The sequence below is a fragment of the Octopus sinensis genome, linkage group LG10, assembly GCF_006345805.1.
Source record: "Octopus sinensis linkage group LG10, ASM634580v1, whole genome shotgun sequence".
In the NCBI taxonomy this organism is placed as follows: domain Eukaryota; kingdom Metazoa; phylum Mollusca; class Cephalopoda; order Octopoda; family Octopodidae; genus Octopus; species Octopus sinensis.
In genome coordinates, this window is record NC_043006.1 from 51,937,157 (window position 1) to 51,959,603 (window position 22,447).

At 36.3% G+C, this 22,447-nt stretch overlaps 1 protein-coding gene across 1 annotated transcript in view; it reads right to left on the bottom strand.

The window, feature by feature from the left end:
• Positions 1–21,801, bottom strand: part of LOC115216218 — a 42,654-nt gene extending 20,853 nt beyond the window's left edge. Inside the window, exon 1 of the mRNA XM_036506661.1 lies at positions 21,451–21,801. Within this exon, the coding sequence (XP_036362554.1) occupies positions 21,451–21,502 (52 nt within the window). The 5' untranslated portion in view covers positions 21,503–21,801. The remainder of the gene's footprint in view (positions 1–21,450) is intronic.
• Between the last annotated feature and the right edge of the window lie 646 nt (positions 21,802–22,447).

The window sequence follows — 22,447 nt, forward strand, 5'->3', positions numbered from 1 at the left end:
ATATATATATATATATATAATATATATTATATATATATATATATATATATATATATATATATATATATATATACATACATAATACATATATATATATATATATACATATATATATATATACATACAGAGAGAAAGAGTGAGAGAGAGAGGAGGGGAGAGAAAGAGAGATGGATAGATAAGTAGATAGATAGATAAATAGAGAAATTAGCAAATATTCCTTAGCTACACACAAGACAAAATGTCAGAAAGAGGGTCAGTTAAATTCTTAAATATATCTCCTGTGTATATACGTATATACTACCAAACAAACATGACTTTTATTGAACTCAAAATACCTTTTGTAGTGCCGTTCTGATTACTTTCTTAAATACTTTCTTGTAAACTGTTTTTAACATTTTCTTATTATTATCAAAGAATGTATATATGTATTTTAATACTTTTGTGACAACCAGGACTTAACACAACAAAGCTTATACAAAGCTTCACATTTTACTTTTGACAATCTTTTTCTAAAAAAAGTGAAACCGGTCAAGTGAATAAACATCTTTAAAATTGCATTTTCAAAACTCCATTCATATATATATATATATATATATATATATATAGCTGTGTGTTTGTGTGTGTGTGTGTGTGTACAGGGGTTGGACAAAATAATGGAAACACCTTAAAATTTCAAACAAGTTTATCTTAATATGGAGAAGGATCGCCTTTGGCAGTAATTACTGCTTGAATTTTACGAGATAACGCATTTTCAGCTGATGATCTTGTCTATGCTCACTAGAAGCTGCCCACTCCGGGAGACAAACCCACAACATTGTGATCGTAAGTTCAACTGCGTATAACTAAGCTAGATGCGTACAAAACATACAGACAGATGGACGGACAGCAAATTAGTCAAGCTATGCTGGCAAACAATATACAATATTGACACACTCTAATATAGATATTTTGCTGAAAATTATAAACAAATCTATTTCAGGCATGTCACGTGTAGTTATTTGTCGGCTGGTAGGTTGGTGAATGGAAGCGGATTAACAATATTGCGGCTATACACTTATATAATCTGGATAAGCTCCTTACACAGCCTGATGAATATGATTAATAATGCTTGCATTTACAATACACACAAATATATGCATATGTGTGTGTGTGTGTGTGTATGTCACCGTGTGTACTCACATGCACACATATCAACACATACACATACACACACGCACACATGTATGGGTACATAAACACTCGCACACATATAGAGAAAGATAGCTAGATAGATACTGATAGATAGATAGATAGATATGTGTGGCGTGTGTGTGTGTATGCGAGTGTATTTGTGTGCATGTGTTTGTGTGTGTGTGTGTGTGTGTGTGTAGGTATATGTGTGCACGTAGATTTTCCTTTAAGTATCCAAAAAATCCACACCACTCATATCCGCACATTAACATATTTCTCTTAAGCGAATAAGCATATATGAATATTATTGCAACCACTCGCAAAGAGACGTTCACATATATAAATATACGTTCATTAATATTTACCTACGTACATACATGTGTGCATGCATACATACATACATACATACATACATACATACATACATACATACATACATACATACATACATACATACATAGTTAATCCAAACATGAACAAAGAGAAAACACAACGCGACTGATGTGGAACAAGTATAGTGTTATTGAACGCTCAGGAATGGAAAGAAAGAAGGAGGATTTAATGTTTCGAGCGGAGCTCTTCGTCAGAAACATAGAAAAAGGAAAAGTCAAAGGAAGGGAAGACGGAGAAAGAAAATCCCCAACGATACACACGCGGTCACATATTGAACTGACCCATACATACATACATACATACATACATACATACATACATACATACACATACACACATACATAATACATACATACATACATACATACATACATACATACATACATACATACATACATACATACATACATATATGATAGCAATGTCGTCGTGTTCGAAGATCATAAGAAAGAGCGGCACATTCTCTGAGGACAATGCATTTCTTTCTGCCCTCACTCAGTAGTTTGAAAGAGGGAACAGTCTATGTAATCCGATTCCACTCTTTAGACCTGGAAGGCTAAGACGACTGCGATGACCAAGAAGCTGTAGGTTTTATCTTGGAGTGTCTTCTGCAAGGTGAATTGCCTTGCAGGATTGGAGAGCTCCTTCTTCCTTAGGGTTGGCAGAAGGGCATCATAGAGTGCATCGGACCACCTGAAAGAATCACTGTTTGATTTGCCGTCGAGGGTGGCTCCCTTAGCCTTTTCTTGTCCCAAGGCATTCACAAAGCAGTGAGACTTTGTGTTTGGCATGTCTTCCATAACATACTAAGAAATCCATATCTGGCATCCTGTCAGATGCAAATAATCCGAGTCAGAGTTGGCCTGGGAACAATAGTGGTTTATAAGAAGTTCCATACTTTTCAAAATCCTGGGACTCCAGAAATAGTAATCCACAACAGAATGCATTATAAATTCATCCCTATGACATACATTCAATCATGCATGCATGCATCCATCCATCTATACACACATGATTGCATACATATATCCTTACATTCATGCATACATACATACATACATACATACATACATACGTTATTATCCTAAACATCAACAAAAACCCTCCTTTGTGCATGGCATGCGAACTCCTTGTCAAAACATCTTGCCAGTGTACACCGTTGATCTCACTACTTATATCGTAGTTTCCTACCTTATCGCACTATCACGTCATAAGTAGACGGAGCTTTTTCGCGCTACACACTCACACACACACACACACACACATCAGGTTGAGTAAAAAGTAAGCAACGTTTTGAACCATGAAGAATTTGTACCGGATTTTTGCAGAGTTTTGAATTTTTTAAAACATTTTTTTAGTAATTGTCTGATAATACAGACATAGATGTGCCTAAATGAATCAATAAATTTACATTGATATTTTTTGTACCGTGGTTACAATAATCTGAAATGGAACTGTCAAGGCGCGCTATTTGAGCAATTTTGCTATTCATTTTCAAAAAAGGACGTAAAACAGTTGAAACTGTTCGGGATATGAACAAAACGTTTGGTGAGGAAATGACCAGTGAGTGGTCAGCTCGAAAATGGTTTAAATGACTTCGCAGTGGAAACCTGAACCTTGAAGAGCGTAGTGGACACCCATCTGTCATCGATGACGGCCAATTAAAGACGGTCACTGAGAAAGATCCACGTAAAACCACTCGAGAACTAACAAAAGAACACCACGTTAACCAGAAAACTGCCTGCAACCATTTGCATGCAATCGGAAAATCAAAAGAGCTCGACAAATGGGTACCACACGATTTAACGAAAATCAGAAAATGCGCAGATATGCAATTTGCTCGTCGCTTCTTCTCCGTAACCATTCCGATATCGACCGTATTCTAACTTGCGATGAAAAGTGGATTCTGTACAATAATTAAAAAAATGTTTGTTTTTCTTTGCAGCTGTTGGACCAAAATGAAGCACCGAAAACCTTCCCTAGGTTATGATGACGGTTTGGTGGTGTGCTACTGAACTTCTCTACTATAACTTCTTAAAACCCAGAAAAACCATTACTGCAGAAACATATTGCCATGAAATTACTAAAATGGACGAAAAACTGCTATTCCTCAGTCCCAGACTGGTCAACAGAAGAGGGTCAATCTTTCGTCATTACAATGCTCAACCACACGTTTCACTAATGACGCACCAGAAGTTGAGGGAACTTGGCTACGAAGTTCTTCCCCACCCAGCTTATTCTCCTACCGACTACCTTTTTTTCAAGCACCTTGATGGTTTCCTGCGAGAGGAATTCAAAAATCAAGCCGATGCTGAAAGTGCGTTGAAAGAGTTCATCATCTCTAGAACTCCATATTTATATGTTACCGGAATAAACAAATTTGCCACTCGTTGGCAAAAGTGTGTTGATTGTATTGGTACTTACTTTGATGAAAAAATGTCTGCATTGTTGAAATATATTGTGATTAATTTCATTTTTCAAATCGTTGCTTACTTTTTTTACTCAGCATGATATATATATATATATATATATATATATATATATATATATATATATATATATATATATATATATATATATATATATATATATATATATGTATGTGTGTGTGTGTGTGTGTGTGTGGTGTGTGTGTGTATGTATGTGTGTGTGTGGTGTGTGTATTGCATGCATACATACACACTCATACACATACATTTGTTGTTGGGCAAAATAGAAATATCCTGTTAAATTGACGTTTTATAATTTGACACAGGGTTGGTCAATCTTTGGCATCATTCACAGTTGTAATACGTCGAGGAATTGATTCATACATGTTCTGAACGGTTGTTAGCGGAATGTTTACTAATTATTCATACAAAATCTGTTTTAGATCTTTCTACAACGATGGCAGAAGGAAGCGGCTCTTCACTTGTTGCTGTTCGTCACATCTTTATTCATCTCATGTCCGTTGACCATATATCTGTCGACCGCATCTTATGAAACTACTTTTCTGCTGGCCGCTTATCACTTTCATCTACTTTATAGGTCACTCATCGAATTCAAATTTCCATCCATATTCAACTAATTAATCACCTCTTACACCATGTACCGAATAGTTACCCGGTCACTGTAGTCTTCTCACAGTTAATAGCTTTCTGTCCACCTTCCCCCCTCTCTCTCTCTGTCTCACTACTGCCAATCAGTCCATTCAGTATCCTTTGAAAACATGTTATACCTCTCGCTCTGACGAACAGTTCTGCTTGAAACATCAGACTTTTCATATTGCTTACGGCAAACCAGATTATTTCACTCCTGAACTCTTTAAACTCACTGGCTGCCGATGCAAATCATTAATAACTTATTCCAATTTTACTGTTTACTTTAATAACTAGAGCTGTTGTTGCTGCTAATGGTGTTGTTGTTATTGTTATATTTCTTGCTGGTGCCATTGCAATGACTATCCAACCCAGATTAATTATTGTAGATGAGAAGCTTAAGTGAAAGTAATCTACTAGTTTGTTCCTTTTGTGCTAAGAATGATTCTGCCGTCTTTCAAATCCCATCAACTGGTACAAATTATGAGAGGTAATGTCAAAACGAAAAACAAACAAGGAAATGACATTTTTTGTTGGATAGTTCAATTGTACTACCTCCAGAATAATATATTTTTCTTTGATAATCTCCTTCCGAAAAATCTTTTAATCGTTACAATGAGATTAGACTAATCTAGCTTAATCGTTAGAGTGACAGTCAAAATGCCTTACCGTATTCGTGGTTACTGCTTATGTTCTGAGTTCGAATCCTGCCAAGATCAACATTGACTTTCCTCCTTTTGAGGGTCAATAGTATAAAGCGTCAATCAAGTATTAGGTGTCAGTATGACCAACTAACCTCGCCATATTTCTGATCTTGTGCCTCAATAAAGAAATCATTATAAAGAGTGGTCGACTGAACTGGCAGAATCGTTTGAGCGTCGGACAAAATCCTTGACGGTATTTGTTCGAGCTCTTTTCTTTATGACTTCAATCCTCGCAAACGTCACATTCAACCTTTCGGGATCAATAAAATAAGGTACCAGTCGAGTACTAGGGTCGAAATATCGACTAACACCTACGCTCAAAATTGTTAGCCCTGTGCCTAAATTATCATTACTATCATCATTATCATTGCCGTCGCCATCATCGTCCTAGTTATTGTTGTTGTTGTTGTTGTTGTTGTTGTTGTTATTATTATTATTATTATTATTATTATTATTATTATTATTATTATTATTATTATTATTATTATTATTATCATTATTATTATTATTCTATGTTTGACTTTTGCTTTATTTTTGTACAAGTTGGCTCCAAGTCTCACCCAGAGACCTCAAGTGACAACAGGCTGGAAGTTCATGTTGTTGTTATGCCTAGTGTGCCATATATTTGGTTTTGTATTTAGCGTTGTACTAGTGAATGTCTAAATACGAAAATTATGTTTGTTTTAAAACTTGAGATTACATTCTATGTAATCTCAAGTTTTAAAACAAACATAATTTTCGTATTTTGCGTAGGATATGAGCAGTTCCCATGAGCACTATCTTTTGAATTTCTGCCATTTTGGGGTTTCCTGATATCTGAGTTAGGTAGCAATCAGCCCCTTTTGCTATCATTCCCAGGGCACCTATGACAACAGGTATTGTTTTAGTCTTCAGGTTCCACATTTTGCTGATTTCTATTTCAAGATCTTTATATTTGCTCAGTTTTTGGTAGGTCTTGACAGATATGTTTATATCGATTGAGACAGTCATATCAATGAAGAGGCATGTTCTTTGTCTGAAGTCTTTCAATATGATGTCTGGCCTATTTGCATCTATCTTTCTGTCAGTTTGAATGGTGAAGTTCCAGAGGAGTGAGATGTCATTTTCAAGCTCTGGAGGTGGTTTGTGTTCCCACCTGTTTTTTTCATGGGGCAAATCCAGGTTTTTGATAATTACCCAGTGAATATATTGTGCAGCTCTATCATGCCTGTTGAGATACTCTGTAGGCGCTAGAAGACTGCACTTGGAGACAACATGATCAATGGTTTCATTTTGTTGTTGACATACACGACACGTTGGGCTACTGCCGTTCTTTAATATGTTGGCCTGGTAGTTCCTTGTTGGTAGGCATTGATCTTGAGCTGCTATGATAATTATTATTATTATTATTATTATTATTATTATTATTATTATTATTTATTTATTTTTTTCTTCTTTCAAATTTGCTTCCATTTCTTGCCGAGTGTCTTCCCGACTCCTAGGGCAAAGAAACTCATAGTATACATTGGTAGGCCATTAAACCAAACTCAATAGTTCATCCATTTTTTATTTATTTTTTTAAGTTAAATTAAAATACATGAGCAGCAACAGTTCTCACATCGACAATGCTCTTCTCAATACGTGTGATGTACCAGTTAAGACAAACTTTTGCACTTCTTGCAGGGATGGTAAGCCAGGGATCATTCTCATATAATTTTCGGTTCCCTTCTTGATCATTTCTAGTGCTCCTACGATCACTGGTATTGTAACCGCCTTGAGATGCCACATTTTCTCAATTTTAATGAGTAGGTCTTTATATTTTCTGAGCTTGTCAAACTCTTTCGCTGAGATATTATGATCACAAGGGATGCTCATGTCGATCAATAAGCAAACTTTATTGTTTTGGTCTTTCACAACAATATCTGGTTTATTGGCCTTGATGGTTCGGTCTGTATGTACTGGAAAGTCCCACAGAATCGTTACATTTTCTCCTTCAGTTACAGCCTCAGGGTGGTGATTATACCACTTGTCGGCAGTTTTGATATTGTAATGCCGACTTATTAGCCAGTGTAGATATTGGCCAACTCTGTCATGTCTTAATTTATACTCCACTGGTGCTAAGATTTTACATCCAGAGATTAGGTGGTCCACTGTTTCAATCATGTCGTTGCAGAATCGGCATTTTGGGTCTGCTCCACTTTTCATCACATTGGCCTGGTAGTTCCGGGTTAATAGGCTTTGATCTTGAGCAGCCAGGATGAAACCTTCGCTCTCTGCTTTTAGCCCTGAGCTCCGTAGCCACTGATGGGTTTGCTTCTGGTCAACATCAGCTTGTTTGCTGCGGGCCACATATTTGCCGTGCAAAGGTTTCTCCTCCCACCTATCAGCCAATTGCTCGTGCGCTTTTTTCGTTGCCATTATTTTCACCTTCTTTGCAACAATAGTTGCCGTAATTCCCTCGGGTTGTTCAGTTTGGGTATCTTGCACGAGATCAATAGCAAATTCTTTGCTTTCCTTTATGATAGAATGAAGCTTCTTTCGTCTCTCGTGATTTTCCACTTATTATTATTATTATTATTATTATTATTATTATTATTGAGTGAGAGAGCAGTGCATGCCATCAAAGTGGCGCTGGGGTAAAATATATGAAGCCCAGTATACCCATCATGACTACTCGTCTGATAAGGGTACACCAGGCACATGCATCACAACCATATGTGCGTGACATGGTGATCTCATATCAAGATAAACAGCGCATGACCTTGCAGATGGGGCCCAGTTAGAAATTTCTTATAGTCGAGTAGCCCATCCCGCCCAAAAGGTCACTGAATAAGGATTGTTTAAGGATGTTGAACGAACCACCCATGTTTCCAGAGGTGAATTATCCACACCTCTAAGAATTCCTTTCAACACACGGCTATGATGCTCCCCCACTACTTCTGCTCATGATCAGAGATGCACATATTGTCAGCCACTAAGGGACATAGTCAACTGGTTAAGGTCAAACAACTGACAAACAAATCTGTGGTACTGAGCAGAATTTTTGTTGTAGCCCATCTTTTATACCAAGATAAAACAATGTATATCATCATCATCATCATCATCATCATCATCATCATCATCATCATCATCATCATCACTATCACCATCATTATTATCATATGTTTGACTTTTGCTTTGTACTTGTACAAGTTGGCTCCAAGTCTCACCCAGAGACAACAAGTTAGAAGTTAGAAATAGGGTATCATATACTTGGTCTTGCACATAGTACTATTCTAGAGAATATTTAAGAAAACATAAGAAAAATTTTAAAATTTGAGGTTACATAGACAGCATTTTACACAGGATATGGGCTGTTTCCACGAGCACTATCTCTTGAACTTCTGCCATTTTGAGGTTTCCTGGTATCTGAGCTAGGTAGGAATCACCCCCTTTTGCTATCATTATTAGGGCACCTATGACAACAGGTATTATTTTAGTCTTGAGGTTCCACATTTTGCCAATTTCTGTTTCAAGATCTTTACACTTGTTCAGTATTTGATAGGGCTTGACAGAAACATTTATGTTGATTGGGGCAGTCATATCAATGATGAGGCATAATTTTTGTCTGAAGTCTTTCAATATGATGTCTGGCCTATTTGCATCTATCTTTCTGTCAGTTTGAATGGTGAATTTCCAGAGGAGTGAGGTGTGATCATTTTCAAGCACTGGAGGTGGTTTGTGTTCCCACCAGATTTTATCATTGGGCAGGTCCAGGTTTTTGGAAATTACCCTGTGAATATATTGTGCAGCTCTGTCATGGCTGTTGAGATACTCTGTAGGCGCAAGAAGACTGCACTTGGAGACAACATGATCAATGGTTTCATTTTGTTGTTGACATACACGACATGTTGGGCTACTACCGTTCTTTAATATGCTGGCCTGGTAGCTCCTTGTAGGTAGGCATGATCTTGAGCTGTTAAGATAAACCTTTCTGTTTCTGATTTTAATCCAGAAGACAATAACCATTGATGGGTAAGGGCTTTGTCAACACCGGCATTATTAGCTGTCTTTGGGTATTTGCTTTTGAGAGGTTTTCTTGCCATTTATCATTCAGAATATCTTGAAAGAATTGGTAACGGGATGTCAGAAAAGTCTATGTCTCTTGAAAGAAATGATGATGATGATTGGATCTGACATAATTGGATTTTAAAGAATCCAAATTGGGTCCGGATAAAGTTCAGAGGGATGTTCATATGCACTGTTAGAATATCTCTAATCTTGTCAGACAGGAATTAGAGAAAGCATTAAAACCTGTAAAAAGAAGAGCTGAAATAACCTTACAGATTCCCAGCAAAGCGCGCTCCGTCGCCTAGCAAATATTGATTCTATTGTTATTAAAAAAATGGCGGATAAAGAGGCGCTATTGAAATTATGGACAAGGACGGAAAATCTCAGCTTGTGAAAAAGCTTTAAGTGACAAAACTTCTTATGAATAACTACCTGTAGATCCAAATCCCCAATTACAGAGAAAAACTTGATAAAATAATTTTGGAAATGGAGGAAAAAAATTCATAAATGACACGGAATCTAAGCTATTACGTTCCAAAAATCCATAAACATTTCGAAAAATTTCCTTCATTGCGCCCAATTTTCAGTGGGTATGAATGTTGCACTGCTAAAATTTAGGAATGGCTGGATGGCTTTCTGCTCCCGATAGCTAAAAGATCAAGTTTTTACATTCGGGATACTTTTGATATTGCTTCCAAATTGAACAATTTTTCTAGACATCGAAGTAGTGTTAAAGACTGTTTTTTGGTAACCATGGATGTTTCCTCCTTACACCCCAGCATCGATCACGACAATGGGGTGGAAGCATGCATGAAAGCCTTTGAAAAATGGTCAAAGAAAAGTATTTCCTCAGCTTCTATGTAAATTATTAAAATTTGTGTTACAAAGTAACAATGAAATTTGGAGAAAAGTTTTACATCAGACGAAGCGATATGCCATGGATACACTTATAGCAGTTAATTTCGCAAATGTCTTCATGACAAAACTTGAAACGCAATTAATGGAGGCATTCAAATCCCCGAATGGTCATGAAACTATACTCTGGTTACGGTTCATTGACGACGTCTTTTTTGTCTGGGAAGGAACACAGGATAGTTTAGTCAAATTTTTACATTTCTGTGACAGCTTCGCGGAAGACTATGGCTTTAAGTCCAAAATAAAATTCACGTTGAGCTTTTCAAAAACTAGCGTCGGATATTTTGGACACAAAAGTCAAATTTTCGGAAGGCCGAATAGCCACAAAGTTATTTTGCAAACCCACATCATCCCATATTTATCTCCATCGCCTCTCTGATCATCCACATCATACAAGACGCATTTGCACAGGCATTGGGGATTATTGGAAATATGCAAATACTTTTGTGCGCCATTATGTAAAGCGCGGTTACAGTGAATCAAGATTAAAGGAAATAGCAAATGGCATAGCTGAAATTAATAGTGATAATCTCAAGAATCTTTCAACTGCCAAGAATCTTTCTTTTCTGTTAATTTTCTGCGTCTCCCAATTCTAATATCCTTCAATACCCTTTGTACCATTTTGGATGTTGTATCAATTGTACCAATTGTCCACAAGAATAAGTGCCAACTTGGTTTCATAATCTCTTCATCTTTCTGGTTAGGCCATGGTATTACTCTTTTTTTGCGCTGTCTTACTTCATTCGAGTTAAGGACAATCTTCTTGGGTGGTAAGTCGATGGGCAGTTTTGAATGTGTACAGCAGCAAAGGCGGCGCCTTTAGACCAGTCTCTACCTATGCCATAGAAAGTGTAGGGCGACTGGATTTCTTCAGGCATCTGGAAGTGTTACACTTTTTAGCGTTATTGGTTGGCTGAGGCGGTATCTTAGTGGTATTGTATCTAACTGGAAAATAAGAGAAGTGGATGTAAAACCCGAGCCATTTCCAATTGTTTGAGCCATTTCCAATTGAATTTCCCGAATGTTCTAGCGTAAAGAAAAGTGGCCACATCACGTTTTCCAGATAGTATATAGATAATTTATTTGGTCAGTAGACAAGGAAAGTGTAGGAAGTTCATAATTTCAAACAGTCGCTACACAGACAATAAATTTGTGATCTACATGATCGTTCTGGCTTGAGCTGTAGACCGGGGCCAGGCTACTGGAACTTGCTGCTTCCGGTGTAGAAAAAAAAAACCTGAGCCTGGATTGACGATTTCCTTAAACATCAATTGACTGGGGAAGTCGTCAGCAACCGGTGGTGGAGCACACTGAAAAAGGCTCTTAGAGCAGATGCGTTAAGTTTTAGTAAAGAAATACCAATAGAAAAATAGGTTAGAGAGTGAATTAAAGAAAATTAGAAGAGGCAATTAGAAACGTGTCGCGACCGAAATTATATTCTTGAGAATGACCGTCGACTTAGAGGCACAAACATGCCACCAACCGGTTCTGTCAAAATGTACGTTTAGTTACGAAACCGTCTTCCAGGTACACGTCAGGTGTTCCAGCACTGCTAATCTATGGAGTTTTCTTTTCTTATGCCAGATAGCTAAAACGAAAGAGGTTTACTGGGAACGAGGTTGAAAGGATCTAAGACGGATACTTTTCTCTTTGGCCAAGCGCTCCTCAACATTTTCAAGTTTCCTTGAGAAAGGAAAGTGAGAATGGAGGAGGAAGATTTACCCCAATTAAATTATTTGAAATGTGGGTGATGCTAGTAAAGATGGCAAGCGTAAACCGGCCTACTCCGTGTATATACTTCTAGATTAAAGGATGACGACTGAGAGGGGGCAACTGCTCTCGTGGTCTGGGCGATCCAGATTTCGTGAGGCTTTCTGGAGTGGCTTCCGGTAGCGTCCGACTATTGCGGAACTTTGTTTCAGCATAACTTTTCTTGCTATTTGTTTTCGTTCTTGTTATTTTTTAAGATCTAAATCCCATCTACCATATTTATCTTTTGTCTTTCCTTCTTTTATTTTGTCTTTATACTATATCCTGTTTTCTCCGATCCATTCTGGTTTGTAAATAAATTCTCCTCCTTTTCCTCGTCGTCGTCATCATCATCATCATCAACATCATCAAAATAATGTAACCGCTCAAAGTTTTGACTCGAAACAAAATACTTTAGTTGATTACGATGAACTCAGTATAGTCCCATGGGATACCATCACGGTGGAATGCACGTAAATCTATTACACTAGATCTTTGGAAATGTAGCACTCTAGAGGACAAGTGTTTTTATCTCAGTAACTCTGAGTTTGTTGCTTGGATGTAGATAGTCTAGTCATGCAATCTCGATTGTAGTGTGTAGTGGTGGAAGCGATATTGTCTTGGCAAAAGTAACTTATGTTGACATAATGCACACCGAAAAGACTGCGGAATTTCTACAGCCTACAAATGACACCTTAAAATAGACAGAAAGTTCCTAGAAATAATAGTATCTTCTAAAACCAAGAGGTGAAATAATCACATAATTTTCCGCTTCCTGGTTCTTCTCACCTCCAGAGTGAATGGGAATCTCCATATAGAATAACTTCTCACTATATATATATATATATATATATATATTATATATATATATATATATATATATATATATATATATATATAGTTAATCCAAACATGAAAACAAAAAGAGAAAACACAACAACGCGAGGACGTGGAACAAATATAGTATTATTGGACGCTCAGGAAGGAAGGGGAGAAGGAGGGTTTAACGTTTCGAGCGGAGCTCTTCGTCAGAAACACGGGAAAATGAAAGATCCTGAGAAGGGAAGACGGAGGAAAAAATTCTCCAACGGTACACACGCGGTCGCACTAATATATTCATGTATGAATGTACGTGTGTATACGAATGAAACACAGACACATACACACACACTCACAAACACACACATATATTGAGACTGAGACTGTGATTGAGAAAGAGAGATTTATGCAGACAGAGACTCATACACATCACACGTACGCTTATATACACGATAGAGAGATAAAGAGAGGGAAGGAATTGGGAATATGGAAAGATAAAGACTCTTAAAATATGAAGAAAGCGAGAAAGAATGAGTGGTTAAGGACTAGAGAGAGGTAGTGAGAATATGGGAAAGAGATAGATATAGAGAAAGAAAACTGGCTAGTTTATTAGATAGATAAAAAAGAGAAAGAAAGAAGGAAATAAATAAATAAAGAAAGAAAGAAAGAAAGAAAGAAAGATAGGAAAAAAGAAAGAAAGAAAGAAAGAAAGAAAGAGAATCAAGAAATCTTTAAGCAAATATTTAGTCTTATGAGGTTCACGGTCTTATTTTCTGATCGATTGTCTTGTCGTAGTCATGGCAACATTAGATGCCACGTAATCACATCACTGATTTCGATTTGATTAACATTAATTCTCCATGACAGACGTAGGACAACAAAAGCTGTTGTTCCTGTCATCTTCCTGTAACTAAATACTTGTGATTATCACCTGTTTTATAACCTACGCACGACCAGATGTTTACTTCTTTATTTCTTTATATCGTTTAGATTTACTAAACTTGCGGCTGATAAATTGATCTTTATCTGTATTCAGGATACTGTCGACTGGGTGGAGTATGCTATCAATGTTGTTTCTTTTACTTTAGGATTTTTTTATCAGTTTAATGTTTCTACAGCTCACCCTAATTCAATCCAATCCTCTCCTCCCCAATCACAAGTAAAATATAGTAAATGAAATAAATAACAACAAAAAAACCTGTAATAAGTTAAGTAAATCATCTTTTAATGTCATGCGGTGGTTAGGCCCCAAATACTTATACTATCGCGATACTAAATATTTTTTATTGCAAATATTAGGTAATCAAGAATATTGTATAGGAATAAATAAAAACAGGCCGAAATCAACTTCAGGAAAATACGTGTACGACCCGTTACAAAAATGTAAATGGTCGCATATGTATTTTCTGTTCAAAGTTGTGAATGTGAAATCAAAAAAGCTAAAATGTATTTCATGATGACCAGAAATTGTTTACTTAGTTTATTCAAATTTACTCATAATCCTTTCTATTATAAGCACAAGGCCTGAAATTTCGGGGAGGGGGGCTAGTCAATTACATCAACCCCAGTGTGTCACTGATACTTAATTTATCGACCTCGAAAGGATGAAAGGCAAAGTCCGCGGAATTTGAACTCAGAACGTAGTGGCAGATGAAAAACTGTTAAGCATTTCACCCGGCATGCTAACGATTCTGCCAACTCCCCGCCGTGTTTCAAGTTTACTTATAATGAAATAGTTTTTGATGAACACATGGACAAATGAAGCTTAATATTTATTTTTATTCTATTGTTGTATACCAACATTCTGTTGTTAATTCCATTCATCATCATTGTCGTCGTTAGATTTAAATATATTTGTGTATCATTGTTCAGTTTTATTTCAAGATTTTTTGCCATTAGAGAAAGAGCCTTTTGGAATTTCAACATCAACAACGGGGTATTTTTGTATGTATGCTTGTATATGTGCAGATTTGTATGTTTTGTTTTATGTATGTATACTCATGCAATCAGTTGCCTATCTAAAAATGCTCATATATATTTAAATGATAAACTTCTGGAAAGTTTTATAGATTTTTACAGTTCCAGTAATGAATTGGATCTGTAGTTTTTGATTGGACCTTTGTGGCTTTCAGAAGCCTAATTTCTCAAGATTGGTATTTAGGCAATGTGTTACATATCCCAGAGCTCCAATAATTACGGGTATAAATCTGAACTAGTAGTCTGGATTGAGTAACTGAAGATTTCTTAATAGTTCAGCGTAGGTATCCTCTTTTTCACTGATCTTCAGCTTCATATTAACACCCGCTGGGCAGCTAATTTCCACAACTGTGCACAGTTTCTCTGACCCAAATCATTATATCAGGTCTGCTGTGCTTACATTTTATTGAGGTCTTCACTGGGACATTCCACCAGTACTCCTTTTTATTATGAGTGGGTTCTTTGTCCTCGGGCTTATCCTTTCGACGGATTTCATTATAGAGTGTCCTAGCGACAACATCATGTCTCATCGGTAGATAATACCATGATGACATTTTCGGACAACTGCTTATGATGTGGTGATATCTTCGGTGTTAACTCCGCAAAATCTGCATCAGTTGTCACATTTTACTGCTTTTCCTGCATCTCTATCCATTTTGTGCATCAGGTACTTGGTTGATATTTTCTATTCCTGGATTGCAAACGCATACCCTTCAAAGTGGGAGGTAGTTAACCGGCTATTGGTCCACGATAAACTGTTTCGGAGATCGATGTTACTATCATCTCGGAGCTTTCTACTAACATATCCATGCATAGTCTTCTGCTCATATAGGCTCGCCCTTTCACATGATGATACGTTCCGGTTGAGTCGTGCGACTTCCTTGGGCATGTATGCTAGGTTATCAGACAAATAATGTTGCTCAAGGAACTGCCTTCCAAGTTTTTTGATGTTATCAGCCTCGTGTATGCAGACTTGGTCAAAGGATGCACTTCGACACTTGGTGGTTAAAAGACGTTGCCGATATGATACGACATTCAAGAGCATTTTGGATCGATGTTGAACCTCTGCCGCCTTGTTTATGTGGAAATTATGTGTGCTTGTTAGTATTTTTCGGGGTTTCACATCAATAGTTCGGATCTCATCAAGCGTTCAGTCAAGCAGCTCAAATGTTGGTATGAGTGCTGACACTATAAACACATTGTGGATCACTGTTTCATTGAATGCAGAGAGTCTGAGGTCCAAATTTTCTTTATTCGGTTGTAATATTCGTTTTGTTTCAGGTGCCATTGTAAGATGTTTTCATCCACCCCTAAACACCTGTAACATTCCTCGTCAGATGTAGGGGGAAACAGTCAAATCATTGATGGAGATATTACTGGTCTGGTTTATAGTTTTCCCCCTTCTCACAACCATATAACAATATTTATCCTGACCAAGCCCCAACCCTACATCCTTTGAGAATGTTGTAGCTAGGTTAAGGATCTTTTTCATTTCATACATATTCTTTGCATAAAGTTTCAAGTCATCCACAAAGAAACGGTGTGTAATTTTGGTATTTCTGTTTCTATGTGAACCAGTATGTATGTATGTATGTATGTATGTATGTATGTATGTATGTATGTATGTATGTATGTATGTATGTATGTATGTATGTATCATCTTTTCTTTTATCTTTTACTTGTTTCAGTCATGCTGGAGCCACTATGGAAATTTTAGTCGAACAAACTGACCCCAATCCTATTTGTAAAAGTCTGGTACTTATTCTATCTGGCTCTTTTTGTCGAAACTTTAACTACGAGGAAACTTCGTGATTGAAAAGTGAGCTTCCTAATCATGGTTTGTCACATCTTGCGATGTAAGAATGTGTGTTGTCTAATAGGCCTATTAATTTTTAAATACTATTTCTTTAATGAGAAAATTTTCTGTTTATTTTACATATTATAATAAGCATCAAACTGGCATTGTCGAATACAATGGTTTTTGGATTGTCGTTTCCGTTCTTTGTGTTGAGTAAACTCTTTTTCTGCATCTGGTATTGAAAAAGTGCCAGTTCAGCACTAGAATACATCTTCTTCTTCTTCTTCTTCTTCTTCTTCTTCTTCTTCTTCTTCTTCTTCTCCTCCTGCTTCCTCTTCTTCTTCTTCTTCTTCTCCTCCTGCTTCCTCTTCTTCTTCTTCTTCTTCTTCTTCTTCTTCTCCTCCTGCTTCCTCTTCTTCTTCTCCTCCTCCTCCTTCTTCTCCTCCTCCTCCTCCTCCTTCTTCTTCTCTTCTTCTTCTTCTCTTCTTCTTCTTCTTCTTCATCTCTCTTTTTTCTGTCCTTCTTCCTCATACACAGTCTCCCTTGCTCAGTTGTACCAGTAATTCTCAAAATCTTGTCTCGTCACATTATATCACACTCTCACGACATGAAAAGACACCAGTTTCTGCGAAATATTCAGATGCTTATACGCTAGTGCTGCGAGCAGGGAAATTCAATATTCATCGCCGTAACCGACAGAGAACCTTACTCCACATATTTATCAATGGCAGACCTATGAATACAAAATCTTGTCAATCAAGTGACTATCTAACCTCTCTCGATGTTCAACCCATCACCCAACATAACGCACACACACTGATGCAGATCCCTCTACATATCTGTGAACTATAAAACCTGTATTCGACTAGCGAATGTATTTATTGAGAATATCATCAAGTTAAACCAGTTATCAAATTTAGGGATAAAATTTAAAAATATCCATTGAAAATTCATTGAGTTAAAGAGGCACCAACAGAATTTTATACTGAATTTTAAATGATTTTCAATCGAGATTCTAAGCCTAACGAATACGTCATATGACTCCCAACAGCTTATGTTCCTGACACCGCCATATTGAGCAATATTATCAGAAGGTGTCTCAATTACGATGATATTTGGCCACAAACTGATGAGAGGTTGAGAATGTCTGTGTTCATTGAGTTATATATGTATATAAGTGTGTGTGTGTGTGGGGGGGAGGTTATGTATGTATGTATATGTATAATATATATATGTATACACACACATATATATAGTAGCCAGCGTGTAAAACCAATTAAGGTAAAAAAATTAATACTAAGTATATAATTTTTTAAAATACATTATTACATTAAGGGTGTATCTATAAGTAAAGCTTTACTTGTAGTAACAGCTCTTAATGTAATAATACACACACACATGCATGTGTGTATGTATGCATCTATCTATCATTCTATCTATGAGTTCTTCTTTCGGTGTATATTATATATAATACTAATATATATATATATACTAATACAATTGTTTGTTTGTTTCCCACCTGCCTTCGTCTTTTGTCTATTTTCATAAAGCTTCCCGTTATATAATATATATATATATATATATATATATATATATATACGGTGGCTGCCCCCTCGTTATCGAGTATGGCCATTGCACGAAGCTTTATCAATGTTGTTATCGTGCAATGCCTGTGCAAGAAGATATTTTTTAAAGTGAGGAAAGGCTGTGCACTGAGTCAATCCCACTCACTAAGCAACAGCAGCCATAATCTGAAAAGAAGAACAACTCAACATCATCGTTAACCACTGAGCCGCAAGTTTTATGTCGAAGTTATCCCAGTTACCTGAGTTACCTTCTCCTAGAAGGATGCCCTAACAAAGGCTAGGAGTCCTTCACTCCCAATGGTTTAACCACGCGATCGGGTATTCAGTCCGATTATTTCTATGTCCCCGCGCATGATACAGCCTTAAGACATTTATTGGATGGCCGTTGACTCTCAAGAGTTCCTCCGCCCTTTGACGGGTTTTGTTTTTCATCCCGCAGGGTGACCAATAAACACCCTCCTCACCAAGCAAGCTTGGTGGGGTTGCCGGTTTAGTCGCTGACGACCCGACCATGCAGCATGTTGTACTGGGTTACATGTTACCAGTAGCACTCGCAAGTGACCTCACATAATATTTATATATATACATCGAAAGAAGAGAGTGAGATAGACACATGCATACAGATAGGGATATTACTGCTCATAAAAGATTTTGTATTTAAAGTTATATATAAAACAAATGAATATTAAAACTGTAGGATGGCTCAATACTTTATAGACCAGTAATATATCAATTCGTACAGGAGTTGACAGTAGTGGCTAACTAATCGTCATTAGGCAATCTGATGACGATCAGTGAGCCCAAACTTCGAAGTAATTGTCAAACTTTCCTAGTAATAATTTATACATATATATAAATTTATATTTTAATTAATTTTCATTGTAGCTTTGATATAGTTTTAATAATTTCAACAGTGTCAATATAAGTTTTTTTTTATAGTTTGAACATCGTTTCAACATCGTTTTAACATAATTTCAATATAATTTCAACACAATTTCAATTTCCTTTCGATATAGTATTAATATATTTCCAACACAGTAATATCATAGAACGAACATAGAAAATACCTCTAAAGTCACCCCTGAGATACCTGATCGTGTTAGACCGGGCGACAAATTAAAGCTATAATCTAAGAACAATCCATCCGATGAGTTTCTCACATTTCCGTTCATCAATTTTCCAGACAAATCTTGAGTCATTACGGGGCTATCTATAGCAGTGGTACTAACTCAGCTATCTTGAAATATGTTTGAAACCTCTACCACGTGAATGCGAAGAAAATTTTCATTCAAACCTTGGTGATACTAATATAGCTTTAGATGTCCCAACATCGGAGACCCTCTTTGGTCAGGAATGACCACGGGATTGCACCTAGAAAGTTACCCTCCGAGGCATAAGTCCGGGTAAGTTTGTTTATGGAAGACCAGCAGTCGCCCATACTTACCAGCCTCCCCTCTCCACGCCACCGATGTTATCCAAGGAAAAGGCAAAGTCCGATACAGCTTGGCACCAATGACGTCGCAACTCATTTCTACAGCTGAGTTAACTGGAGCAACGTGAAATAAAGTGTCTTGCTCAAGAGCACAACACGCAGCCCGGTCCGGGATTCGAACTCACAACCTCACGGTCGTAAGTTCGACTCTCTAACCACTGAGCCATGCGCCTTCACATATATTTAATATAATTTCAACATTGATTGGGTACAGTTTCAAAATAAATTCTATATTGTTCCCACACTGCTACACTGTAGTTTCAACAGTGCTACAATACAGATCCAACATAATTGCTGTATTATTTCAGAATTGCTACAGTATAGTTTCAATATTGTTACAACGTAGTTTCTGCATTGTAACAGAATAGTTTAACTTCAATGTTATTTAATTGTAACATCACTGCCATATAATATCAACATAATTGCTGTATACTTTTAACACTGTTTATAGTTTCCACATTGTTACAAGATAATTGCAACAGTGTAACTTTATAAGTCCCAACAGTATTTCAACATACTTTAACATAATTGCCATATAGATTCAATATAGCTGCAATATTGTAACAAAATAGTTTCAATACTGTTATAATATAGCTTCAACATTGTTACAATATAGTTCCAACATTGTCACAATGAAGTTTATTTTTTTTTACATAATTGCTATATCGCTTCAAAATTGTTTCAACATTGTTACAAAATATTTTCATCGTTCGCAATTCAAACCTTCAGAGTCAGCAAAACAATTTAACATCTCATTGCAAAAGAAAATACTCAGAAAGACAATCTGTTGAAATCTGATAATAATATCACCTAAACAGAAAATAATATGCTGCTTTTGCTAGAGTGAAATTCTTAGTTCATTATGGCAGCAATATATGTAAAGAATGGACTTCACTAAAATGGAAACTGATATAACGGCGGCGAACTGGCAGAAACGTTAGTACGCCGGGCGAAATGCTTAGCGGTATTTCGCCTGCTGCTACGTTCTGAGTTCAAATTCTGCCGAGGTCGACTTTGCCTTTCATCCTTTCGGGGTCTATTAAATAAGTACCAGTTACACACTGGGGTCGATACAATCGACTTAATCCGTTTGTCTGTCCTTGTTTGTCCCCTCTATATTTAGCCCCTTGTGTGTAATAAAGAAATAGGAAACTGATATAAAATAGAAAATCCTTGTATGTAAGTTAATTATCCTTTCAACTATTGTTAAATTTATATTGGCAATATTATTACGGGTACTATTATTGCTACAAATATTGTCAATATTATGACACGTGATATGTATGTATGTATTATGCATGCCTGTATGCCTGTATGTATATATGTAAATATTTGTGCATGCATAATTGTTCGCAAAATGTCTCGTAAAATATTCTCTAGACAGCAAAAAGCACGTTTAGATAGCTTCTAAGAGTTGAAGTCGTGTTTGCCGTATATAGGACAATCGTGATAATCTACAACAACAGGGAAAACAATTTCAACCGTCAAATTAGAAGTGTTTATTTGCACAAGAAAGAAATTTGTCGAAACATTGAGCAATTTTAAAATAAGTCGTTTTTAAGAAGATCAAATGAATAAACGAAAGGGAATTGGTCTTTATTTCAGGGGCAGAAAGAAAATCAGGATAAGCCGCCCTTAAATGTCTTTATGCACAAATATTAAATCTTAGTTGCTCTGATAACACATCTGAAAGTAAAGATTTGTTATTAATTAGTAAATCAAGAGTGTTCCTTATACTTACATATCACCGAACAAAGTCGACTGCGAGTCGCCCATTTTAACCCTGGCCTCATAGCAATTGTTGTTCTCCTCAATTTATATATAGGACACTTTTACAGTTGTCCTATATTGAATAGTTCTTGTATTATCCTTGTTGCCGTTGGTTCTTTTTAAATTCCTTTTTTGTTTTGGTTTTTTTAGTTTTTAGTGATACATCCGTAATAACTAGCAGAAAATAGTATTGAGATATAGAAGAAGAATAAACGCTATCAGTGTATATATAACCCAATATCTATACTCTATTATTTACAGCTTCATTTGCTTCGAGAGCCACCATTTCGAAAAAGAATATATATATATATATATATATATATATATATATATATATATATATATATATATATATATATATATATATATATATATATATATATATAGTATGTGCGTGTGTGTGTGTGTGTGTGCGTTGTATATGTGTTACTATTTATGTGTCTAAACAGTGAGTGAAAAGAGGAAAGGAGAGAGAGAAGAGGAGAGCTTAACTACATAATATTTACCGATTTCTTATCACTGTCATTGTTATTATTTCACAATATTTCCCTCCTTAGTATTTCGCATTTCTATTATTATCGGTTTTATTTCTTCTTTCTGTCTTCGATATTATCATAAATATAATCCATTGAGAATATTACATCCGTGAAATTCATTTATTGTAATAACATTGGGACTCCATCCTTTCAACTTTACAACAACTGTTCGTACAATACATCTGTCTTGTGAACATGCAGGAAGTTACTACGATATCCATTATTGGTCTTTCATTAATACATGATATAATTATATAACAGAAATCTCAGTGGTCCAGTGGAAAAGGTATTAGTATTTTTCGGTTATAAGCATTGTTAGTTCGTGTTTTGGGCAAAGGCATGCGCCGTGCCCGGTGGTTCGAGAGCGATTTAAACATATTAATACAGTTTTCAATGTCTGGGCTGAGAGCGAGGGAGGTAAGGATAAAATCA